This window comes from Pelodiscus sinensis, chromosome 20 (assembly GCF_049634645.1).
Source record: "Pelodiscus sinensis isolate JC-2024 chromosome 20, ASM4963464v1, whole genome shotgun sequence".
NCBI lineage: Eukaryota > Metazoa > Chordata > Testudines > Trionychidae > Pelodiscus > Pelodiscus sinensis.
In genome coordinates, this window is record NC_134730.1 from 15,335,990 (window position 1) to 15,363,151 (window position 27,162).

The following is a 27,162-nucleotide window of genomic DNA, read 5'->3' on the forward strand; positions in this document are numbered from 1 at the left end:
CAACAAGGAAGGTAGAAGAAGGCACAAAGCGTTATTGCAACTGGCTGTCTCTACTCCTTTCGTTACAGACAGAAAATAACTTTTGTTTGAAAGAGTCATGGACATAAGAATACAGGGGGCAGAGGAGGTGCATCATTGTAACTTAAAACAATTTTTGAAGAAAACAATTTGCTCCCAGGGAGACACTACTTATGTGAAATGAATTTGGACTGTTATTAAATCCCTAGTATGCAATATTATTTAAAAGTAATACTATATACCAGCTGTCAAGAGCAGTCAACTAGACCAATACTACTGCGTTACCTTTTTAAGTACTACTGTTAAGTTTCCTACAGTTGCCCCATACCCTAAAAACTAAACTAAAAACTGATAGTCAATTTAAAAATAGTATCACTTTGCAAGGAGAGACATATTTTAGTTTCATAAAGTAACTGAGGATGATACATTGCCCTCTGTTTTCTACATCTCATTTACATTCTGAATCAAAACAACTTGGTTCTGATTTCTACAGCTGTGTTACAAAGAGCTAAAAAGCAAAGAGTCGTGCATATATTAGCATTTTGCTCAAGATCACCTTACTGTATCTTCATGTTTATATAGAATGTCTTATCTAAAATTGTTTCTAGGAGTATCAAAAATAGTTTCACTTATTTGTCCATATAAAATATCTACAGAAGTAACAAGCAGTATCAATCCTTTTAAAACCACTTACTTTCCATTTGATTATTTTGCTGCAAGTTTATATATATAAAGCTTTTCAATTAATATAAGGCCTCCTTTTATGGCATACTGCACCTTTAAGCATAATACTTATTTCACGCACAAGTAACATTTTCAACCAGAATAATTTTGAGACTTTCTAAGAGCTGGGAAAGGGCATATAAGCACCACTTTGTCACCCACTTTTCTTGTGTCCTTTGTACTGTTGTGACTTAGCCTTTTTCTTTTGCTTTGATGAACTTGACTGGCTATCTCTTGATGCTGAAAAACAGTAAGAATTAAAATTTTGCATTAATGCTTTGGAAAAATACTCCACAATCTTTCATACTAAGAAATATTCATGAGAAAAATGATTACCTCAATGAATGAATGAAGACAGAGCCTAAGTCAAACAGAACACATCCACAAAGGAAAAATCCTCTACTTGGCTTCAGGAACACAATTACCCACATCATATCATATTTCCTGACTAACTTCTGGACAGTGCACATCTGCTGCTAGGGCTAAAGCTCTGCTCCTTTGAGCAACTAGTTTTTCATAGCAATCATTTTCCTGACTGGAGAAAAACTGTGTTGCTGCCACTCTGATTTCATATTAGGCAAGAAGAAAATTGGGAGGAGGGGAAAAAAAAAAGATGGCAACAGAAAAAGATTAGAAAACCAGACACGTGAAAGAGATCTAAATATGAAAAATGGACACAAACCACACAAGTTAAGCAAGAAATAGAGGCATCAAAAAACAAAAGACTACAAAGAGAGAAATTATGAAAAGAATGAAAGAGGTGAGAAAAAAGAAGGAAATAAAAGAAATGGAGGAAAAATAAGCATGGTTAAGGCAAATAGGAAAAACATCTGAAGAATAAAGTAAGTAAAACATTCCAAAACAGCCATAGCCTGTAATACACATTTTTATATTCCAATTGGTTTATACTTCTCCAGTATGTTCATCTAAATAAAGAAGAAAATAACCCTATCGGTTGACTAAACTGATTTCATGTATTCTTGAAAACCTGCCAACACTTGAAGTATTCAAATCATACACTGCCAGCTACACTAAAACAGCAGCTAGTGTTTACATAGTCACTCTCCAGGGTCTAGGCAGGTTTATGGGACGGAAAAACAAAGTACGCACACACAAGCAAACTGCCTGGGTGCCTTACATTAAAATAGCACATACTATAAGATCTAATCCTCCAACCACTTGTGAATGTGAATAACTATATGCATATTAGCACTGATTTCAATGCATAAAATTACCAATACACATTTGCACAATCAGGGCCTCTTGTCTGCAAAGTGCCACACAAATTGATTGTGTTATAAATGATTGTTAAGAAGTAGACTGCTTAAGCATTAGGCCTATATCTCTGGCCCAAACAAACATCAGTGTGCCCCAGGAGTAGAAATAGAGCACAGACATGCAAATGCTCTGAAGTACTTTATCAGTTAAACAGTGAAACAGATTAGAATAGTGTGCTTCTGCGCATTAGCAAAGGTTTTAGTCCATTTTTGTTGAAGCTGGCTAAAGTTATCAGAATGACCACATATGTATAAAATACTGAAAAGCAACTCGTAAATTTTAGATTTAAAGAAGACCCAGAAGGAATTATTTACAAAGACATAGCAACTTACTTTGTGGTGCTGGAGGTTGTAGCTGATATCCAGTTAATTGGCACCACCCTACAGGATAGAGGTCAGGGGACTCACAATCCACCCATTGATCATATTCTTCTTCCCAGCCATCAAAATGTATCCTCAACAGACGATGGATAATGCGAGTTACTGTGGCCACACATACAAGGCGTGGTTCCATAAGATCTACCGCCTCCAGTTTCATTCGAATGTGAAACCCATGGTTTGGAACTTCCTGAAAAGGTGAATGAAGCAAGACATCCAAACATCAGGAAACCAAAAAAAATCTAACATCTTCACTCTACAAAGTTTAAATACTTCATAGGGGCTGATGTTCAGTCAACTTAAAATTAAAGTGGCATTATTCAGATGGTCAAAGTTGACATGATGAAATACCAAGCTATTATTTATGTCATTGACTATTTTCCCATTTTGTTCCATAGTAAGATTTTTTTCCAGAGTCTGAATGCACACAAATGTTTTCCATTTCTAATAAACAATTTCCCTCTATTTCTACTAGATATTTTTCAAAGCAAACTCAAATGGATTTTGAAAGTAACTGTCTCTGTGTTTCCAGAACAATTAGCACATAAGTAAAGAAACATATTTAAGATAGCTGAAGAGTTAACCTCATGGGACCAAGCAGGCAGGAATTTACAGCACAAAATCCACTGTAAATAGCATACATGCCATGGAGTTACTTTACCAATGATTTATCTTACCTTATTGAAGAGTTTTACAGGTGCTGCTATAGAGTCAGTTTCCCTGAGGTAGTCAAACCATTTGAAAGGGAGTTTTGCATAACCTGTGAATTTTAAATAGTACCTTCGTACATGAACTGTAAACTTAGTTCATTTAAAAACAACACTATTAGTGCTACATTGTCACTTTGAAGACAAAGAAGTTAGACACTAATATAAAAATATTGTTCTCAATTTGAGTTTTTGCTCCATATTGGGTTTCACACAAATCAAACAGAGAAGAAAATACCTTTAAATGTTCTAACAGCCTTTTTACAATGATGTAATTAAAGAAATGTCTGCAAAATCATCTACTCTTTCCTGTGGGAAAAAATAATTTTATCCTTGGAAAGTTGGATATATTTGGGAAAGATGGCTAACACACAATCATTGAAATAAAGTTTTAAAAACCTGGTCCTAGATAATAAGGTTAGAAAAAGGAGCAACAGAGGCAATGAAGGGTTTATAAACTACAGGAGAGAGAACTGTTTCTTAGTAACATGTTAACTTTGTTTATTCTATTGAATTTGCATGGGACAGAGAGAACTATTTTGGGGTAACTTTTCCCTGCCTATGGTTTCTTAGACTAGGAACCTTCAAATTTTGGCCCTTGGAGCAACAATAGTTTGCAGATTTCTTTTTGATGGTCTACAGGATTACACATTCTGAAAAACAAGGTGATAGGGTCTTGGAGTGGTGGGATGAAAGAGAATTCTCATAGGATCTCACTTGAAGTGGGATGCAGAATAAAAAAGGGAGAGCCACTGTTTTAGTCCAACCTGCCACTTAAGATCAGAGCTCAATACGAAAGAGCTACATTACTCTGATATGTAATTAAACTTCAGCAACGAACTACAGTCCCAATCCTGGGAGGTGCTAAGTATCCTCATCTTCCAGTAACTTCACTTGGAGCTGAGAGCACTGCCCATCTAACAGGATTGAACCCTATGGGTTTAAGGCCACTTTTTTCATAGAGTAAAATTTCAAGCTAACATGGTGATATGGAAAAGGTGGCAGCAAGTCAAATTCACACGAATAAACATATCTGATTGGCTGCAGAATCATCAAGATAACAGGGCAAGAGGTGCAGATAAGGTTTGGGGTTTTTTGGTTAGCATGCAGAGATCTTCTGACATACGCATTCATTTTTTTAAACCAAATGTTATCTAAATTGTCCTCACAACAAGACTATGGGAAAAATAGACACAGAGGAAGTCCATGTCAAAGTTAATGTTGGAATTCAGGACTTCCAATTCCCAGCTCTGAAATTTAGTCACTAGAATACACCTCTCATAGGTATTATGGGTGCTAAGATCATTATATTCCATTATTTCTGAAGCAAATGCATTAACCTACTGAAGGTTAATTTTCTACACAACATTCTTACTGCTGTTAGTCATTTTCATAAAATTAAGTTTTACTAAACCGAACGCGATTTAATAATTCTCTATCAATGTATAATACAGGATTGCTATAGAGAATACTAGGGCTGTCAAGAGATTAAAAAATTTAATCATGTGATTGTGTGATTACAAAATTTCATCGCAATTAATGGCATGCACCTCCCCTTTGAAACGCCACTGTGCTGCATGGAGCCCGAGATCAGCGGGAGTCCCCAGCTGACCTCAGGCTCCATGCAACACTGCCCCTTGGAAGCGCCATGGCAGCATTTCCAAAGGGAAGCATAAACAGAGCCAGGGATCAGCTGGAGTCCCCAGCTGATTCTTGGCTCCACTGTTGCAAAGCCCCTTTGAAGTACCAGAGTGGCACTTCAAAGGGTTCTGTTTGCACTGCCCCTTTGAAGTGCCGTTTTGGAGCTTTAAAGGGGCAGCACATTAGGAGCCTGGGATCAGGTGGGGACTCCAGCTGATCCCTGGCTCCTAATGTGCTGCCCCTTTCAAGCACCAAAATGGCACTTCAAAGGGGCAGCGCAAGTGGAGCTGCCCAGCTGATCCCCGGCTCCACATTGCAGAGCCCCTTTGAAGTGCCACTCTGGTGTTTCAAAGGGGCTTTGCAACACTGGAGCCGGGGATCAGCTAGGGACTCCAGCTGATCCCCGACTCCACTTGCGCTGTTCCTTTGAAACAATGGAGCAGCACTTCAAAGGGGCAGCACAGCATTAACAACTGCGATTAACATGTTAGAAAAATTAACATGTTAATTCTGTCCTAGAGAATACTAAAGGGAGAAAGGCAGATGAAAGCAAAAAAAAGGAGGAGAAATGCCAAGATACAAGCAATACAATTTATTAAATGATAATCAACAGATTATCTGTGGTAGAATCAGTGATTAAGGAATAACATTTACTCAGGATTCTTCAAAGACAGGCATCTTTTATCATGCTGTGTACTGTCCATAGTCTGTTTTTATCAAAGTGTGTATAGACAAAATTTCTTATTTTTTTGGAGAAGGGCAGAAAGCTTTTCTTTTTTTTGTAAAGCACAGGGATGGACTATATGTTTTTGCCAGTTCAGATTATCCCCATGATTTTCTCTGTAGTAATTCCACTGAGTTTACAGATCCAATAACCAAGAGTAAATCTGCTCAAGCTATGGATTCTCCACATGCTAAAAGCCAACAGATTCATGTCAGCAAATGGGGACATTATAAAGTATTTTTTCTTTTTGTTGCAGGTACAATTGTCATTATCATGTATTCAGAAAATCTCTGCAATTACTGTCAATGGCAGCTTGCACTAAAGCAGTACATAGGCTTTTCTTTTTTCCTTCCAATCATTTAGATATTTTTAATGAATAGGGACAGAAAAAAAAAAAAAAAAAAAACCTTAAAAAAAAAAATGAAACCAAAAACAAACCGAAAGAAACACTGAGGACCTACCATCTTCTACCAATTGAACTAGGGATGTTAAGTATCGGTTAACTAACTAATCAAGCAGTTGATGGAATTTGTGTTGACTATTTGATGAGGGGCTCCTACTGCAGCTCTGTGCTTTAAGTGCACATTTAAAGTACAGAGCTGCAGCGGGCTTAGCTCCCAGGGGCGCTGCAAGCTGGGACTCAACAGTCCGGGAGCACGCTGCCCCCAAGACTGCTGTGGCTCTGCCTCACCTGCTCCTCCCACACCAGAGAGACAGTGCTGGGCAGAACCAGCTCCCCCAGCACTGGCTCCTGCTTCTTCACCCCCTTGCTGCCTCTGATACAGAGGCAGTGGGGGGTGGGAAGCGACTAGTTGAGTAGTCACTGGACTACCTGATAAGCCTATGCTAATCAGGTAGTCGGCTACTCAACTAATCGCTTACATCCCTAGATTGAACCTCTCTGGTCCGTCAGGATCACAGATGTTGCCAGATTATAGAACTCCTGGACCAGAGAGCCCTAGGAGCCTGGTGCCAGCCCTGGGGCTGGCCATGGAGCCTGGACCCTGGCAGCAGCCCTGGGGACAGAGGGCCTGGTGCAGAGAGCCTGGCATGGTCTGCTGACAGACCTTGGGAGAGCCCAGAGTCTGTCAGCAGTGGGGTTGGAATTGGCCTGTCCTGGTCTGGCAAGCTCCCTACTTCAGCACTGGTCAGGGCCTGAGGGTGTTAGACCAGGGAGGTCCAACCTGTACAATGCAATTACCTATGGTCGTTAAAATGTAATAGTTTAGAGCTGAAGGGCAAGAAAAAACCACCTACAGACACATGAGAGTGTTCAGACAGTTGTGCTTGCAAAAACCATTCCTTAGGCCTTGTTCAAAAAATAAACCCCTTCCACCCCAATGGATATGAAAAATAAATTTATGTGCATTTTAGCCAGAGAGACTAACTCATCATGCCTGATTGATCACCAACATTTTACAATGCTTTTAATTTGGACAATGGCTGTATCATAGTTTCAGTTCTGGGCTGGCCCAGACTCCCTCAAATTGATATCCTTGACACAGTTCTAAAAGTGTCCTGCATATTTCCCACTCCCAGTGACTGATGCTGAATACAACTAATTTTACTCAGTAAGTTTAGTTCCATAATGGTCATATGCTACCTTAAATCTTTGTGTACTCATCCACCGCCCATTTTATTTGCCCTTGAATTAAACAAACATTTAATCGGAACTCTTCTATACATTGAGTTTGACATCTCTGTCTCAGACTATTTTTAAGAAACGCTGAAGTTTGTTGGAAATAAAGATGGCTTTGAAAATGACATGAACACTGCAAAATGATCTAAGAAACCAAGAGTTTGATTATATACAATACTACTGAAAAATAATCAAAACAGAAATTGACCAGAATCATATAAGTACCTCTGGGTGGAGTTAGCTCGATCGCATTAATTTCACAGAAACCAACAGGAAAAATAGAAGGGGAGGTGGCATGGTAACAAAACCAGTCCGACCCATCTGCTGCTTCTGAGCCATCAATCCCGATCATAAGATAACCATCTGCTAATACCTTTGTAAATAAAACCAATATATTACATTAAGCATTTTATGCTCTGTGAAGGGAAGGTTAGAAAGTATGTATGTCACGTTGCAAAGCAGAATAAGAAATCAAACAAGTTATAAGCAACATACGTAGAAGGGACACAACTTAAAAAAAGTCACATCTCTCCAATTTTTTTTATTGGATATGCTATTACGATCATTAACTGGCAACATTAATAGAAGAGAGAGATTAGCGACTCTCAGGATGTATTCCTTTGTGCATTGGGCAATACTGTGTGTACATCAGTTTCCCTCTATATTGATATAGGTAATTTCTTTTGCAGTTTATGAGGGTCTTTTACATAGCAATGGAGGTGAACCAAAAAAATGTTAACTGCAAAACAAAAAACACTGGCAGGAGCATTCTGGGGCAGATGCATTCTCCAAAGCTACTTTAAAAAAAGTCTATTGCCCAGATTTTGCATTGCCAGTACTTCTTTCAGCCACAAGCAATTTTTAAAAATACAATCCTCTAAAATGTATACACATGTAATAAATAGTAATAAACTGCAGATAGGTAAGGGGAGGCTCTTTTGTGGAGGATTAGATTGTCTGCAAAACAGCCAAATGAGAATTAACAAGAGGTTCCATGGCACAAATTTGTCGGGTATTCTGTTGGTCGATCAAACTTCAGGCAGGAATTTGAATGTCCATACAGGTACATTTCATCTGTCTCTGTACCCATCATTCTTAATACCGCAGTAACAGACAAACAGCTAATTCATGGAAACAATTGAGAAGAAATCACAAATTGTACACATTGCCCTTTTATTGGAAGGGGTGGAGAGGTGGAAGAAGCAGGCCAGTGTCTATGCTACTGACTGACACATTGGTTGCTTTTTTAAAATCTTTTTTAAAATAAAATATCAGCTTTTATTATTATTTATTGTTTTAGCCGCAGTATTCAATAGAGAAGGCTAGAAACTAGTTCAATAGATTCATGCCCAAACCCCCCCCCCCCAAAAAAAATATATATTCCCTCACCTTCCTAATGGTTGCAACACATATTGCAGACAGGTTTAAGGGATCGATAGCTTCCAACTTCATTCCCTCCTTGAACCATTCTCCACTTGGATCTACTTCTTTTACCTATTGAATCACACAACAGCATTACATAGCTTGCTGAGATGACAAGAACAACTTTTTTATAAGACAACAACATAACACCCATGAAACGATTTGCAGCAAAAAGAACAAAATACCTCTCCAACTCCGGCTGTTTTGATCGCATCAAAATGCCTAACAGCATTTAAAGAAGTAAGTTCCAGTAACGAGAGACCTTTGTGCAGTAATTTGGTGTAGTTTCTCAGTTATGCTTTGTGTCTTCCAGTGATGAAAAATTCCTCTTCCAACTCTTAGTAAACAATCTTACCTTAGCAAATAAATGTGGTGGGGCATCATAGTGTCCATCCTGTTTCTTTGCAATATCTACAAGGGAATTACATACATAAATATTTATGAAGAGACAAAAATCCCTCTAAAAAACTGAACCTTTTCCCAAACACTGATTCATTGAGGGTAGTTGCCACATTGTGCACTTTGTGTATTTTGAGGACACTGATAGACAAAGGATCTGAGAGCATTCACAGAAACACTACTACATAGAAGGCAGCACTGGAGTGAAATGCATACACACTTTTGAGAAGTTTTTAGTGTTAAAGCAGGAAACTGACAAATTGGAAGACTTACATGCATCACTAACGTCAAGGCTTAATATAATTTAATTGTGATTTAGAACATTTTGGTATTGTAGTCATGCTCTTTATTACTCATTTTGTGCTGGATATTCTTGGTCTTGTAATTTTTTTCTTTTTTAGTGTCGTGAGAGCCATAGCTCTGATAAGGTACTAGAGCAGAGGAGCAACCTGATGTTTGCAGCAGTTTGCCATCCCTGATTAGAGCCTCTTCTCTTAAATGAATTCCAGCAGTTCTGTACACAACCTCTTACATGAACTTCCAGAAAGCAGCCATGAGCATGATTTCTTTTAACTGCTTCCCTTTTATTTTTAAATTGATTTCAATCAAGGTTTCCAACCATTAAAAATACTGATATTTTAGTGTCCAAAGCTAGTGCAACATGGAGCTTTTTTGTTCCTGTTCTATGTTGCAGATGAGTGGTTTACATGCAAAGGAGTAAAATACCTTAGCAACAGACAATGTTAATTTATCATTAAGAAGATCACAAAATATTTGAAAAGTAGAAATGTTTTGGTTTTAGGTGATATAAAACATGTCAGACTCCACCTTTTCTGCCTGATAACTTCTGCAATGCAATTACATGCTGCCATACAAAAATATGAAGCATACCAAAAAGCTTGAGGTCAGAGCAAAATAATCTGAATTAAATCTATAATACAAGCGATACCCGTGTTGACTTTACTGTATCACGTGGATGGTGGTAGCTGGTGGAGGAGTGGTATATAATTCCAGGGTGCCAGCAGCAAGACAGAGTAACTACATAGAACACTGGGCTTTGTGCACAGAAGCCATTTGTTTACTATTGCTTATGTTAACATTGCTTATGTTAACATTAGATACAGTCTCAAGGACGGTACCTCACTATAGTTTACTGTAGCTCTTCCAAAAGGAAACACTTTTTAACTAAACCACATGGAATGGAGATCAAGTGTCAATGAAGACATAACTACTTGAATTAGAAGCAGTTTCATTCAGCCAGATTGCTCCTTTTAGCTAAATCACTGTAATAAGCAGCCATCAAGTAAGACTCTACCCAGCTACTACTGCCAGCAAGGTACCTTTGCAACACAAGCTGCTTACCAGATCTTTTGAAGCGATGTCCTATACCTCGGGACCAGCCAATATGATGAATGAGTGGGCTGTACATATGGCACCAGAAATCATCAGATTTGTCTTCGCTTTCTTCATATACCAATCTTAATCGTCCTCCAATTACACTGTCTACAATTGCTACCCGTGTTCGACAGAGATGGGTTTTGTCAACAACTTCTACTCTCATGGAAGGTTTGAAAGGATATTGCATACTTTCTGACACCTTAAAATAATAGGGGAAATGTTTAGTCATCTGCTATTAAAGCACCTTCCACTAAAGTCAGTCTGTTTCTCTGCTGCAAAAACCTTCATGAAAATATTCTCCTGTCTGTATCAGGACGATGTAATAACGACAAGATCCATAAAGTGAATTTCCCCCAAAAAGATACATTAAAAAAGTACAGCTATATTAGGTAAGGAAGGCCCTGATCCAACTCTCCCTGAAGTTAATGGAGAGTTTCCATTGATTTTAATGGGAGTTGGCTAGATCATCAGTAATTGATACAGGTACCTTACAGAAAAAATTAATTTATAATGTGAGATCAAGACAAATCAGTTTTTGCTTATTTTTCCTACATATCCAAAGTACAAGCTTGGACTCAGAAGTTCTCCCATTGGGCAGGCAAAACATGGCCCATGCGCCGAATCTGGCCCACCAAGCCATCAGATCTGGTTCTCAAGCACAGAGGAAGCCTCTGCCCACCCCAGCACACTTCTAAAAACAGCTTTCTGGATGCTGTGAATCCAGGGGGAAAAGGAAGGTTTCCGACTAATAGGAGCTGCCTATTTGCAGGGGAGGCAGCACATGAAGTAGGCCCTTATGCTTCCTGGACTCGCAGAATTCAGAGCAGCACACATGGGCATCTGCCTGGCTAAGTAACCTGCTGGGCACGGCTTCTGGCTGGGAGCTGTCCATGTAAGCATCTTCTGGCCACAGCCTGCCTCTAGCACGCTAGCCTCTCCTTCCACCAACTCTGTCCCCCCACCCACTCCATGTAACCCACATCCACTGCAACCCTGCTCCTGCACTAACCACTGAAAAGGTAAGGAAAAGAGTAGCTGCAGTTCTATCTTCCCCCACAAGAGGGGCCAAAGTGCCATTGCAAAACAGTTCAATTCCTCATACAATAGTGAACTTGTGTTTATATTACATCGTTTATAATTATATCAAATCAACTTACCTTCTGAGAAAAGTCAGGAGGAAGAGTTTTGGCACCAGTAAGTCGTTTCACTAGAAAAGCTTTCCAGTTTGTGTATTTATGTTGGATTGCTGTTGCAAATGAAGGGGGAAAAGTCAATGATTACTAATTAAGTTAATCTATTAGAGACACAAATAGAAAGTCAGTATTTGTAAAACAATATTAAATTACTTAAAATACTGAATGAAAACATCAGAATAATTAAAACGTATCAAAAGTTTTAACAGCAGAATCCTGCTCTTAGTGTTACAAACACGTGTGTGCCTATCTAGGGGCAGAAAGTGACCTACGGTTTTAAAAAAGACTAGTTAAATAAAACAGAGTACGCTTTAACAACTGATTAATTTTATACTTATGACCTGATCTTAAACACTCTTATTCACACAAGTAAGGGATACTTCATGCAAAAAGCTATAGGATCAGCTCCTCACTGACCTGTAGGCAACGAGATTTAGATATGATTCCTAAATAAGAATGACATCAAATTGGTTACCTGAATCACAATAAATTCAGTTAAATATAAAAGGCATAAGATTACAATCTCTGCTACTGAATCAGGAATGCCAATATTTACATACTTCTAGGTGGGACTAAAGGCTTCCCACTAGTTGCACACCAACCAACTGGGTGGATGTCAGACCCACAGACGTTGCACCAGAAGTCAACACTTGAATCATTTTCAAACCCTTCATATCTTAGCAAAGCATTGTAACCTGAAAGAGAGCAATTCCAGGTTTAAAAACTATAGCTGAGTGGTTATAACCATTAATAATATTGTACCTAGTATAACGTATGTCCACTGAATTCTTCAGATTATATAAGTTAGAAGACACCTTGCTGGACTTTAAGAATAAAAATGCTGTGAGATTTCATATGTATTTCATAGGGCAGGAAAAACTGTATATCATATTTGATATATAGTATGTGACCCTATTATTAAAGATTACATCTGTATATGCAATACAACAGTGTGTTCAACCGTAATGTACACAGTCCTCGACTTTTCAGTGTTTAGCTATGTGACCTTTAACTTTATATTAAGTTAACCTGGCTTTTTACTAAGAAAGAAGATCATTAGTGGAATTACAAGTTTACTGATCTGAAGCTATTCGATTTCTTATTTTCTGATCTTGAATGATGCATAATGTGAGGAAGCTCTTCCCTGAAATCTGGGCCAATGCAAAACACCTGAATAGCAGTAAAGCTGAGGAGTTTGAAAGCTCAGCAGGTGGGAATTTTTCTCTCCCTTATTACTCTGGCAAGGACAAAAATTCATACATAATCTGTTTGTCCTGAAAAGTGCCTTCAAAAGAAACTGCTGATACTGGAAACTTTTACATAGACATTTGCTAAATAACTAGTTTAGAATCCAGTGCATTGAAGTTATAAGCACATTTAGCTCTCATTGAAGCCAGCTGGAGCTGAAGGCCTACAGCACAAAACAGGAAACAGCTATAACACCTTACAACATTTCACTTAGGCTGTGTCTACATTGGCAAGATTTTGCGCAAGAACACTGATGTTCTACTGTATGAAATCAGTGCTTCTTGCGCAAATACTCCGACGCTCCCGCTCACAGATAAGTCCTCTTGCATAAGTGTTCTTGCACAAGAGGCCAGTGTAGACAGGTAACATCAATTTCTTGCGCAAGAAAGCCCGATGGCTAAAATAGCCATCGGAGCTTTCTTGCACAAGACAGCGTCTACACTGGCACGGATGCTTTTGCGCAAAAGCAAATCTTTTGCGCAAAGGCACATGACAGTATAGACGCTCTCTTGCGCAAATACTTTTAACGCAAAAACTTTTCCGTTAAAAGTATTTGTGCAAAATCATGCCAATGTAGAAGCAGCCTTAGTGTGATAGCTCTGAGCAGGGTACTTGCTAGGCTCCTGGGCAAAGGGGTCACGGCTCAGTTCTCCCAGAACGGCCAGGCCTCAGGGCAACATTCCTTTTGCCAAATCATTCTTATTGACTACAACTGGAGGAGGAGCAGGTTCAGAGTTATTTCTTCAAATGCACAATTCAACTTTCAGCTAAAATCTTTTTCTCTCTTAAAAACAACCCCTCCCCCACAAACACAACCAGAGTATAGTCCTCATAGAAAACATTGAGCCGCAGACAGTATTGATAGCTTCTTTGTATCTCTACAGCCTTCTTGCTTTTAAAAAAGAATTGCTTAATTAAATTTCCCCAGTACACTTATCATCCCACAAATTTTAATACAAAAATTAACCTGCTAATTTCACGATTCCAGCTATCCAGAAGACTTTGGTAGGTAGGCTGCAGTCCGTGTTTGGAACTTCCACTCGCACGCCTTCTGAGATATCACCCCAGCATGTCCCCATGGGAGCCTGTCATTTAAGTTAGAGAGGAAATATTACATCTCTCTGTTTCATCTGAACGTGAAATATTCATGTTTATTTCATTCAAGCCCGATCAAGGACCTTCCAAAACTGGAAAAACTCAGTACAAATGACACACACAAACACATCTTTAGAGAATTAGAAGTCTCTCTGGAAGTCAAGGCATTTTGCTATTCAATTAATACTGCTAGAACATTTCAGCAGCTCTGTGACTCTAAATTTAATAGGTGCAAAACACAAACACTAGTAAGTTATACATACTCTCAGCCCAGCATCATTCCAGAACATGTTTCAATCCAGGGCCAGAATTTTATCTCTGACATTGTTGTAAATCCACAGCAGCTCTGACTTTAGTGGAATTTCTTTGGATTTGTGTGTGTGTCACAGATCACAATCTGGCCCTTGGTCTCTATAGCAGTCATTTCTTTTCAAAACTCTGAAGGGATCCTCCTCAGATCTTTTCTGTAGATTTAATAGGATGGGGTTTATCTTCCACTGGTTAATGTGATTCCCATGCCAAGGAATGGGCTTTCGCATGGCCTTCCAGTGATCATCTTGTCAGATAAGAACAATGAAAGATGCAGGCTAAGTCAGACTCCCATGAATATCAATGGGAATTGTACAGCTGGATTCCTCCCACAGTGGTTTGAAAATTTAGACTGAGGTATTAGCAACAAAAGAAGAAAGCCGAATGCACTTTAACGGTTTTTATTCATTGTAGATAGAAGCCAAATGTCCCTTTTAGATTCAAAACTTTTAGGGTACGTCTAGACTACATGCCTCTGTCGCCAGAGGCATGTAGATTAGGATACCAGACATAGTAAAATGAAGCGGCGATTTAAATAATCGCCGCTTCATTTAAATTTACATGGCTGCCGCGCTGAGACGACAAACAGCTGATCAGCTGTTTATCGGCTCTCAGCTGTTTGTCGGCTCAGCGCGATAGTCTGGACGCGCGGGTGTCGACATCAAAGGTATTTGTCGACCACCCAGGTAAACCTCCTGGGATGAGATTTACCTGGGTGGTTGACAAATAGCTTTGATGTCGACACCCGCGCATCCAGACTATCGCGCTGAGCTGACAAACAGCTAATCAGCTGTTTGTCGGCTCAGCGCGGCAGCCATGTAAAGTTAAATGAAGCGGCAATTATTTAAATCGCTGCTTCATTTTACTATGTCTGGTAGCCTAATCTACATGCCTCTGGTGACAGAGGCATGTAGTCTAGACGTACCCATAGAGTTAAACCTTAAAAAATAACAAATAGTCTTGCAGCACCTTAGAGACTAACAAAAATGTAAATGGTATCATTTGCTTTAAGCTCATGATACCATCTACATTTTGTGTTAGTCTGTAAGGTGCTACGAGACTTTTACATTCAATTTTTGAAAAAGTTTCATTAGGTTGGGCACAAGGAAAAGATACTGGATCCACAACTGACTTTTCAAAGGTGATGCGGTAAGAACACCGAAAGTGTGTGACATGCTTAAGCTATGTTTATTAGCAACAGAATCAGAATCTTCCCTGTAAGAAGTTAAAACTTTCAGCTAATCACATTACTCAACTAGTAGCTATCTAGTTATTGAGATTAGTGTTGATACCACAGGAAAATAGAATTGCCTTAAGTTTTTCCTCTAAAAGAGGACAGCAAGTCCTGGTTTAACTAAAGACTATCCAGAAACAGGTATCTAGATGTTTGAAAATTCAGAATAGCCAAATCTACACCAAAAGATGTATTGAGAAAAACACACCCCGATCAGTGCAGTCAATATAGAAGCAGATTTTATGTGGGCAAATGAAGGAATTTACTTGTTTTGTACCACATCAGGCAACAAACAGCTTTCATTTAAGGCTCTATGCCTTTTTACTAGTCTCCTTGCAAACAGAAGGACTTGAACAATTCACTTAAAATACCACAGTATTCAATCCCCAGCCTCTTAGAAGCCAAGTTGTGAAGGGAAGGGGAAGAAGAGTTGCCCTAGTTCTGAATACTTAGAATGTGCAAGTCTGCTGGAGACTAGGTACGGCCACCTAGCATTAGCAAATATCATATTCATCACTACACAGGACACCCTTTACTATTCAAAGTATTGGAGGACAGACATGCATGAACTGTTTTCCCCAGCAAGGGAAGACATGTCCATTACAAATATGACCATTTCTTTTTCTTGAAGTCTGGTTTCTTCATGTTCTACTACGTCTCCTACGCCATTCTAGACTGTAGGGCTTTCTCTTTGGCCATTCGACACAGAGAATAAACTTGAAGGAAGATAGTTTCTTTTTTATGTATAAACAGTGCAGTCTCCATTTAGGATGATCACCCAATCCAGCTACTGTTTAGTCAGCTCTGAGATATTGTTCTTTCACTTTGACTTTCAGGGTGCTCTTCTCTACGTAGTTTTCAGTGTGGTCCTATTATATATCCTTTATTGCATAAGTTTACACCTGTGGCTTTTTAGAAAAGGGGAAAATAAGCTTTTTCAAAACTTAATCTTATGGATAATCTGTTACCCTGTAATACTACAGTATACTACAGATGGCTCCAAACAGCTAGGAGTCCAAAGTGATCTGATACAGTGCACAGCCTTTTTGTTTAAAAATAAACTGTGTTTGATTAATAGTTTAGATTTTTAATTGATTCAGAGAAATCAAGTATTGGAAAGGTCACAGCTCCCTTCTTTCTCCTCTCCACAGGTTAACCAATATCTGAGTTGGCACAAAGATTTTATAATTCTAAATTGTGGATTGGTATAGGGGTAAATAGCAGAAAGTTAAATTTGTCCTTGTCTGTGAAAACAGTGGTTCTGCTAGTTTCTCCTACACCAATCCATATGGCTATCCCTTCAGAAGAAGAGAGCGCCATCCTGGGTAATGATACTTTATAAGAGCTAGATATTATTACTGTATTAAATGACAGCATACAATATATCTAATATACTGTATATCTCTTTTCTTTCTCACCTAATGAGGGTTGTTAAGGGAGGAAGATTAGGTAACGTAGGGCTATGATAGCCATCTTCCTTCATGTCTTCTCTCTCCATCTGATTAGTCAATATTTGTACAGTGCTTTCAAAACAAACTAAAAGCACCATGTAAGTGCTAAATCTTATTCACCTGCTCAATGGAAGGGGGATAACTCTGAAGTCTGGATTGGCATAGTATGAACTAGCAGAACCATAATTTACAGCTAAGAACAAATTTACCTTTCAGACTCATGACGAACACATCCACCTCAGGTTCCTCCCCAATCAAAGAAGATCTGGTTCCCCACTTCCTGATCCAGAAACCACTCGTGAGGGTTTATCTGTGAGTGTCAGTCGCCTTCCCTGCAAGGTAAGTTGCAATCAGGAAGGTCCTGTTGGACACCATCCATATTCAAACTAAGATAAAACGGCTGACTCCCTATATGATAAACATTTCAGCTTGGCTAGCTAATAGTACAGAACCCTGTTGGAGAAACACCTGATTTCTCCAGGCCTATGATGCCTTCAGGATTCCCTGCTTCTAGGATTCTGATGTTAAATGCCAAGAGATGCTGCTGATTCCTGAAATATGCAAGGACAGTATTCTGATACCTTATGTGTAAATAGTATCTACACAAAAGGTAACAAGAGAAAGGATGGGAAAGGACAATTAGAAGCACAGCCGTGCCACCTAGTGTAAAAACTGAGAATGCCCCATTTAATCAAAGTGAACTAACAATTGGACTTCTTTTTAATAGAATGAAAATATTTCATGATAAAATAATTTTCATCTGAAAGGAATTTTGAAACTTATACCAACAGATAAAATTTGTGACCTTTATATTGGCAACAAGGTGGGAAAAAAAACAAGAATACTGATTCATTAAGTTGCCTAATAGCAAGTATTGATGAGAATTTCAAAGTTATCCTTGCTCTCTCCGCTCACTAGGAACATTTTGAGGCACTCTCCCTATTTTTTTTTCCTCTGAGTATTGGAAAAATGGAAGCTCATTATGGAAATCAGGGAAAATTAAACAAGAATTTAGGTTACTTACAAAAATCTCAAATGGGAGTTAAAAAACAAAGCCTACCTAGTGAAGATGGGTTATACTACAATACAATTTCCGTAGAGCAGTGTTTCTCAAAGTGGGCTGAGGGCAGTGTTTCCTTTAAGATTCAACCTTGAGCCGAGTGAGTTTTGTCTTGGGCATCAATATTGACGTCACATATGCTTGTTTGGATGTGTACCACTGTGGCACCCACCAGTTACTAACAAAATTACATAGTTTAAATTGTTATGTAAGAAAAAAAATACTAAAAAATGGATAATTAACAAGGTGCATGACCTTGCACCCACCCACCCTGAAAACCACCCAGCTTGCTGGCCCCCAAACACACACTGTGTGCGCCCTCATCAGGACCACACACAGCCAGCTGGTACCTGCATAGGCCTGGCCAACTGCCTACCCCCATATACAGCCTGTAGCTGTGCCCAGCCTTTCAATCTGCCTCCCTGCCCCCAATGCCACCAGTATATATGTCACAGCCATGCTATCTGACCCCCAAGCACAAACAGCCAGTACCTGGGCCTAGGGCCACAGCCTAAGCACCACTGCCCAGAGACCTGTGTCCGACCCTGCACCTTCCTTGCCCCAGAATTTACCTGTGCCTGGTACCTCCCCTCACCACAGATGGCTGGTGCCTTTGCCCCCCCCCACCCAGCCTGCTTCTGTGCCAGCTCCCCACCGCTCTTCCACGTGGGCTCCCATGCAGCAGCTCTGGCCCCGGCCACCAGAGCTGTCGCCACCTGCCACGCGGCCTGTGCTGGCCACAGCTCCAGCCCTGGGGAAGGGCTGAAGCTAGGGCTAGGGCTAGGGCTAGGGCTAGGGCTAGGGCTAGGGCTAGGGCTAGGGCTAGGGCCACGGCCACGGCCACGGCCACGGCCACGTGGTGGCCGCCCTGCTGCTTCTGGTCGGGGTAGCTACTCACCATGCAGCCCCGCCGCAGAGCAGGTGAGCAGCCACTGCATTCCCCTGTTGAAGAGGAGAGTGGGCCTCAAATTCTAGGTGTGTGCCTGTGTAGGCGTGCACCTTACAGGGAATTATGGCCGTGGGTCGACTAAGGGTATGTCTATACCCCCCCTAGTTTGAACTAGGGGGGGTAATGTAGTCATACGGAGTTGCAAATGAAGCCCGGGATTTGAATTTCCCGCGCTTCATTTGCATGATCCCGGCTGGCGCCATTTTTAAATGCCGGCTAGTTCGGACTGTGTGCCGCGCGGCTACACGCGGCACGAACTAGCTAGTTCAGATTAGGCTTCCTAATCCGAACTAGCTGTATACCTCGTTCCACGAGGCGTACAGCTAGTTCGGATTAGGAAGCCTAATCCGAACTAGCTAGTTCGTGCCGCGTGTAGCCGCGCGGCACGCAGTCCGAACTAGCCGGCATTTAAAAATGGCGCCAGCTGGGATCATGCAAATGAAGCCCGGGAAATTCAAATCCCGGGCTTCATTTGCAACTCCGTATGACTACATTACCCCCCCTAGTTCGAACTAGGGGGGTAGTGTAGACATACCCATGGAGAGCTGCTAACGGGTTGCTTCAGTTTGTTTACTTACCAGTTCTACAGCAACAGCTTCTATTGGCTCCAGTTCATTGTTTGCAGCCAAGGGGAGCTGCGGAAAGCAGTGGCCCGGGCCATGCCACTTCCTGTAGCTCACCTTGGCTGCAAAAGGCGAACCGCAGCCAAAGGGAGCTGCAAGGCTCTGTGGCTGCAGAGCTTGTAAGTAAACAAGCTGGAGTGACCCATTAGCAGCTCTCTCAAAGTGGGCCCAAACCCTGCTGTAAAGGGCCAGTGCATTTAAATATTGCTCTGGATTTTGCACACTTAATCAGACACAAAAGAGGCACATGAAAGATCGTGATTCAGTGATTACAGGAAAGAGTCCAGATGCACACATTTTATTTATACAAGGCTTTGCCAACTCATTGTATGGCATTAAGTATCGGGTGACATATCTTCACATCTAAGTTTCTCCACCTACAAGCTGGGTACAATTCATGCCTGATGCAGGTAAGTGAGACTGAACAGTGCTTGAAAAAACACACTGAACGCCTTGGCTACAAGGCAATACAGAAATGCAGAGTAGTATTATGAGCATCATCGACAGATTACAGTTTCCTCTTCATGTGCTGGTAGAATGAACAGGGTGGGCAACAGTGTTCCCTCTAAACTGTGTAGCAGCTCAGCTTCACAGGTGATTAATCAGCCCGCCCTCCCCAGCGAGAGGCTCAGGGCTCTTTGCACAGAGCAGACTGATTGGGCGGAACTGATTAATCACCTGTGAAGCTGTGCAACTTAGAGGGAACACTGATAGGCAATAATTTTTTTGGATGGGGGGGCCACTTCAAGAATTTCTTAAGTATTCAAGGGCCGCATTCTTCTATGATATTAATGGAGGAAGTGCATGGTCTTGGATGGAGATTGGGTGCAGAAGACTATTCTGACCTGAGGGGAGGATGCAGAAGGGGATGCAGAGTCTGGGAGTGGGTTGTGACAAAGGGCAAGGGGATAGGAAGGGGTTCAGAGGGATTGGGTTGCAACCTGGTGCAGGGATTTGGGAGGGAAGAAGGGGATGGGTGCCAGGTGCAGGCTCTATCCAGGAGATGCTTACCATAGTAAGAATTGTGCTGGGGACAGGGCCAGCGCTCAGAACCCTGACTCACGTGTGCACATGGCCACAGCTACAGGCCACTGAGTGGCTTGTGGCTGCCAGGGTTACTCTGGGCTGGGGGACATTGGTAGCCGAGGGTGTTGTGGCAAGCTGCATCTGGCCAGCCAGCCAAATTTTACCCATTCCCAAAACAGAACTTCTATTAAAGCAAACAGCACAAAAGGGAAACAGACCCTTACATTAGGCATTAAATATTGAGCACCGAGAAAGGCAAATGCACACTTGAACTGCTGAGAACTATTGAACCATTAGACAAAAGCACTTCCATACAAAATGATCAAGACAAAATGGGATCTAATACAGATTGAACCTCTCTAGTCTGTCACACTCTGGTCCAGCAACATCTGTGGTCCGGCATGATTTTACTTAGTTGGTTGTCTGCTTATCATGGGTGTGGTCAAGTTTCCCACAGCGTCGTATAGTTTGTTTACAGCCACAAGTCCTGTGCTGTTATTTAGCTCTAAATTACCCCCTAAATGTTGTTTAAGAGACCAATAAGCAGTGGAAATGCTGCTAAATGTAAGCATGTTTTTTATGCTTTATCTACTGATTTCCTTGTGGCAATACAATACATTTGTATAACCCTAACACTTTGTTATGAAGAGAGCAGATAAACTTTGGCTAGGCGTAGGCTTATATAGGATGTATCAGTATAGTCATTCATTATTAAGCAACATTGCAAGCGTTGTTCCATTGATTCACCACAGTGAAATAAAACTGAAGAGACCCACTCCCTACAATATTGACCTCCCATAGCTTGGAAATTTTTTTTTGGCACAGTTCAGTTCCTGCAGGTGCCGGACTAAAGAGAATCAACCTGTAACAGCTTAGCTGTTTAACCTTGCCCCACTGAACCAGCTAGAACCCAGCTAGCCAGATATTTTCAACAAATAGCTAATTTAAAGACAGATACTACAAAATCTTCAGGTACATCTACACAGCAGTATTATTTCAGAATAACTGAAGTTATTCCAAAATAACATAATCTGCGTTGACACTACAAGCAGTTATTTCAACAATATCAAAATAATGTTGAGCTGGAGGACTTCTTACTCCGACCCCTGTAACCCTCGTTTTATGAGGAATAAGGGAAGTGAGAGCACTCTCTCGAACTTCCTACTGTATAAACAGTGCCAAAAGCCGAAATAAGCTATTTCGACTTAAGCTATGCAATTAACGTAGATCAAGTTGCGTATCTTATTTTGGCTTTAGCTCTGATGTGTAGACGTGCCTTTAGTATCCTGAGTACTTTTTACTCATTAGATTAGTCTTACTGACCTTAACAAGAATGGCATTAGACCCTACATGTATTTAATTTGGTTTTGTGGCTGAGGAATGCATTTATCTCCATAAATTATAAACATGTAAGTGATAAGTAAATATCAACAGATCAGGATTACGGATCTATGTTAATGTACTTTAGGCATAGGAGATTGCTAGGATTTAAAAGGTCAAAATATTCAAACCTGATTGCCAAAAGTCAGTCACCTAAATAAAAGAAGACTGGTTTTCAGATTTCAACTCTCATTAAGGGGAGTGGCAGGTATTTCAAACCTCTAAGAATCAGGCCTCTTAACGTCTCGTGCAATACCAAGCACCTTGTTAGAGCTCACATGTATTTTTAGAATTTATTTTTTGTTAACAAACCTAGTTAAGAATTAAGATACCTACGTATACAGCAATCCTACTAAAAAGATGAAATACACAGAAAACAGTGCTCACATTTTTCAGATAAACAAAAACAGAAGTATTATGTCTGTCTTTTTGTTACAAATTCTTATTACGGATTAAAAGACTTTCTGATGCCAGGGAATATATATTAGACTCAATAAAATAAATTGATGCAATTAGTAGGATAATATGATTTTTAAAAATTCTTTAAGGCAGGTGTTCTTAGAAGCACCATGGGAACAGCTGTCACATCTACAAATCAATCACTAATCTGAAGAAAAACGACTTCTGGTATAACATTAAGACAATTTGCAAGTGTTCTTCTGCACTAATGCAGTTCCCATGGTGTTACCAATGGTGAAAGCAATAGCATATGCAGGGTGCAGTTTCTGAGCGATCTATCATAAGTGACTCAAGCGAGGTTTACACGGACAGAGAAAAATCGATGCAAGATATGCAACTCCAGCTATGCGAATTGTGCTGCTAGAGTCGATGTACCTTGTACCGATTTTCTGGGGTGGCCCCACAGCGGGAGGTCGACAGGAGAAACACTTCTGTTGACTTCCCTTACTCCTTGCGATTGTGAGGAGTACCAGTGCTGATGGGGGAAAATTTCCAAACGCTAGAAGATCGATCGCCAAAGCGTTGATCCTCCAGTAAAAAGAGACGTGACCTCAGTGATTAAAAAAATTCACACAGCTTCCACAGCTAGTAGCCCAAGTGGCGCTGTACCGTTGCAGAAAAATTAATGCATATTTCCTACTATATGTGAAAGATGTGGGATTATTTTGTTTTTACATTTATGAAAAGAAAAATTCTATGATCCTCATGGTAAATAATAATTTTAAAGAGCAAACCAAAACCAATCAAACAAAAAATCCCACAAATCACAAGATGACTTTGTTCAAAAAAGAACAGAGGAATGATATGCCTACAGATTCTTTGATGAATAGTTTATACTATGTTCTTTGAAGAAGTGTAGAGCAAAATTGAATACCAAATAAGACCTACAGTATACTGAACAATGTCCAAGGACTCAAGAAAGTGAGAACCTACAAGCAACCCTTCAGGAATGCTGTTGAACTTAAGGAAAAGAGTACAAAAGCACTGCAGGGCAGAAAGAAGAAACAGACTTTAGGTACAAGTACCTATGTAGCAGCATGCGGATTGTTCTTCAGCTCTGTCACCACTCTGCATATTGTAAATGTTGTGTAAAATTCAGGATAAAGTTTGAATATTAATATAGTGTGTATTTTAAGTTACTAATGTGCTATTCTGTTTCATTTGTGCAGCGGTGGGATATCAAAATGTAATGAAATCTTTAAAAAATAAAGTAGCATAATACTATGAACAGGCCATGCAATTATTTCATATTTTTCCTAAGCCTGTTAGATTATTCTTGAGCAGTTCCAGAATACAGAATGAAGCAGGCTCATCTTAACACTACCTTTCACAATGCATTAACAAAATTACTTTTTATAGAATGTACATTATTGCACAACTTATACCATTTTACACACACACACACACACACACACACACACACACACACACACAGAGGTCTTTCCATTGGAATGAAGAAATACTTGTTCAAGCACATGGAGTTTGGCACTGAATCACAAAGTGACACTAGAGCTGGGCTTTGTTCAGTGCAACAAAGCCCGAAAGCATAAAGGGCTCATTTCAACATGGGGTGTGTACCCTCAGTTCCCACTGACTTAGGAACTGATAGAGCACCACACCTTGCAACCTCCTGCACAAATTTTAGATATGGGCAGAAAATGTTTTCAGTTGACATTTTCCATAGAGAAAATGAAAACCAGCACCTGTTTTCTGCCCTTAGCAGACCAAAATAAATCAATTTTCATTGAAAATTTCAACATAACATTTTGACTTTTCATGAAAGAAACTAAAAGTTTTAGTTTTCAACTGATATTTTTTTTCAGTTTTCCAATACAAAAGTAAAATAAACCAGATGCTACCCAAGAAGCCAGATGCCTTCTGTGAAACATTTCACTCTCTCAAAAACCCAATTTCCATTTAAACAAAACAAAACAGTTGTACCGACAATGTCTTACTAGCTTATTTGCAGACATGAAGCAACAGAGATTTTTTAAAAATATGGATGCAATTTGCATATAGAGTTCTTAAAGATTCAAATATCTAAAATGTGCTATATATACATATGCTATCTAAAATACGAATTTAATATTTTGCCTCTTAGAACAAAAAAAAAAAAGGTCATACTGGTAACAGAAGTTTATATGTAAGTTGTTTAATGGCTAAATAAACACTTTTTGTATTTCTATAATGCTATGAACAAAGAAAAAGAAAGTGAAGAACAGTTTTATCTTTGTAACTACAGAAATTTTCTGTTTCCCCCCCCCAATAACTTAGATGATAGTGAGATTTTGATTAAGAAATAGGACAAAAACAAACCTAGATCCAAAGGACCAATTGTATACCTTTTGAGAAGAGGTCAGACTTGGCCTAATAGGTAGTTTTCATTTTTGTCAATTACTGTGTGTCAAACTAGATTGGCTTAGATTCTATAAATCTGGACTAATCAATGATAGTGCTTTGAATGTGTGAAAAATAAGTTTCCATGGGCTTAACTCACCATCCTTCCATTTTGAAACTTTGAACCTGAATCATATATAGCAGGATTGGCTGATAATATTCAGAAAGGTTTCAAGTAGAATAAGGCATGCACATTTCCTTCTATAATTTTCAATAAAAAGTGTTTAAATATTAACGTAGTGCTAAATTAATTGATAAAGTATTAAGCAACTGATTTAGTTGCTGTTTCTTGCATAAAAAATAAAATGCCGCAGAGAAAAAATAGCAGAGAATACTTACATGTTTAAAACAGGTAACGGGAGCTGCTGTTAAATTATTGCTAGCAATGTAGTTACCCCAACTGAAACCTTCCACAGGGACAGCTGCTAAAAGAAAGTTATTGTGTTTAGGAAGCTGCATGGGGGTGAACAGTAGATCTTACGTTGCCAAGAATTGGTTTCATTTCTAGAATACACAGTTACCTGTTTTAGTCTTCACTTGGTTCTGTAACGTTGCCTGGTACTGTGCATATGCTGCTAGTTTAGCCACTAGAGGTTGTTTCTGAAGAACTTTAGCCTTTTTAGTTGGAGGTTTACCCTAGGATAATAAGAGTTAAGTAAACAAAGCCTTTCAAAACTCCCAACTGGACATTTCAAAAAAATATGCCTCTCACAAACAAGAACAATACACAATTAATTTTGTAAACAAAATGCATCTCTCATAAGGCTATTCTGGTAGGCAACAATTTTAACAAATAAAACATAGTGTGGAAGTTGTCCATTCAAATACCACATGAGCCACATTTGGTATTAGTATGAAACTTAGACACAAAAAACAGACTCAAGGAAATGTCCAAAACATTATTTTTGCCTGGGTATGGAAACTTGCACAGCACACAGCATCTGCTACTGTTCTACAGATAATGGGTAAAGCGACTAGACATCTGCAATGATCAAAAAGATGACAGACAGAATCCTAAATCTAATTCTAAAGGGCCATATCATAGCAGTTTAGTCTATGCCCGCAGACTTCAGTTGAAGTCCCATGTGAGCAGGAGTAAAAGTAACTTAAATTTCTGACAGAAAACTGTCATATTGCAGCCTCCCCTCGGGGGGCATCAGGAGGAGGCGGGGAGTTGGGATAGGACAAGAAATGTGAGTGTGGGATGCAGTGCAGAGGGCTCAGGGTAGAAGATTGTGAGGAGGCGCAGGGCAGAGGAGTGCGGTGGTGTGTGGGGAGTTCGGGGCTGAGAGTGTGAGCACAATGCCATCTGAGCTGGCTCAGCCACTGGGGCTGGCTGGGGTGCTGGCAACTGCACTGTCCAGCTGCCTGAGCACCGGGGTTGGAGCCCAGGTGTGCTGTAACCACAGCGCTCAGGGTGTAGTGACACAACCAATTTTTGTTACTACACTGGGAGCATCCAGTTCCCTGCCCCCAGTTGGCCAGTCTCTTACAGGGCGCCATACTGGGACACACGGGCTTACTTTCACCTTTGGGGTCAGGTTGCTCCACTTCCCAGCTATGCCACCAGTGAGTACAAGTAGGGCTGCCAGCACCACGCCTCCTACTAGTCCTCTGGATCGCATCACTAGGGGGAAGGGACTTGGAAGAAGAGGTGGAATGGGGGTAGAGTAGAGGCAGGGGTTGGGGGAAGGAATGGAATAGGGGAGGGATGGGCAGGAAGAGGCAGGGCAGAGGTACCAAGAGGTGGGGCCCCTCCCTTTGGCTAGGGGTGGTGAGAAAGAGTCATGGGGGGCAGTCATGTGCCCCCCCTTGTGTCCCTCCCCAGCAGTCACCACTGTGTGTGGCATCTGAATAATCCATAGATTTAGTCTAAAGTATTTGTTGGCTTCACAGATCGCACTGGCTAAGCTATTTGTCATTTTATTCTCAAATTAGATATTCTTAAGCAGCCCTGCAGTTTTAACTTTGGCATGTTATTAATGGTTCACAATCCTGCTGGAAAGGTATAACAAGTTGGGTTCCTCAGAGGCCTGTTTTGGGACCAGTTCTGTTCAATATCTTCATCAACTATTTAGATATCGGCATAGAGAGTACGCTTATTAAGTTTGCAGATAATACCAAGCTAGGCGGGGTTTGGAGGACAGAGTCATCATTCAAAATGATCAGGACAAATTGGAGAAATGGTCTCAGGTAAACAGGATAAAGTTTAATAAGGGCAAATGCAAAGTGCTCCACTTAGGAAGGAACAATCAGTTTCATACATACAGAATGGGAAGCGACGGTCTGGGAAGGAGTATGGCAGAAAGGGATCTAGGGCTATGTCTAGACTGCAAGCAGTACTTTCGAAAAAGCAAGCCTGGATGCTCTCTTTCGAAAAAGCCCTGTTTGCATTTTTTTGAAAAAGCACTT

The 27,162-nt window shown here is 40.2% G+C and overlaps 1 protein-coding gene across 8 annotated transcripts in view; it reads right to left on the reverse strand.

Annotated features, from left to right (window-relative positions):
- Positions 1-27,162, reverse strand: part of MBTD1 (mbt domain containing 1) — a 65,678-nt gene that overhangs the window by 15,997 nt on the left and 22,519 nt on the right. For 6 of the 8 annotated variants that reach the window (XM_006125129.4, XM_006125125.3, XM_075903801.1 and 3 more), the window contains exons 4-15: positions 25,272-25,386; positions 25,090-25,175; positions 13,735-13,852; positions 12,080-12,214; positions 11,484-11,572; positions 10,291-10,525; positions 8,885-8,940; positions 8,497-8,601; positions 7,333-7,480; positions 3,074-3,156; positions 2,352-2,586; positions 904-981 (exon numbers count right to left, since the gene is read on the reverse strand). In XM_006125129.4, the coding sequence (XP_006125191.1) occupies positions 904-981; positions 2,352-2,586; positions 3,074-3,156; positions 7,333-7,480; positions 8,497-8,601; positions 8,885-8,940; positions 10,291-10,525; positions 11,484-11,572; positions 12,080-12,214; positions 13,735-13,852; positions 25,090-25,175; positions 25,272-25,386 (1,483 nt within the window). The remainder of the gene's footprint in view (positions 1-903; positions 982-2,351; positions 2,587-3,073; positions 3,157-7,332; positions 7,481-8,496; positions 8,602-8,884; positions 8,941-10,290; positions 10,526-11,483; positions 11,573-12,079; positions 12,215-13,734; positions 13,853-25,089; positions 25,176-25,271; positions 25,387-27,162) is intronic. The other 2 variants (XM_075903802.1, XM_075903804.1) reach the window with 1 other exon arrangement.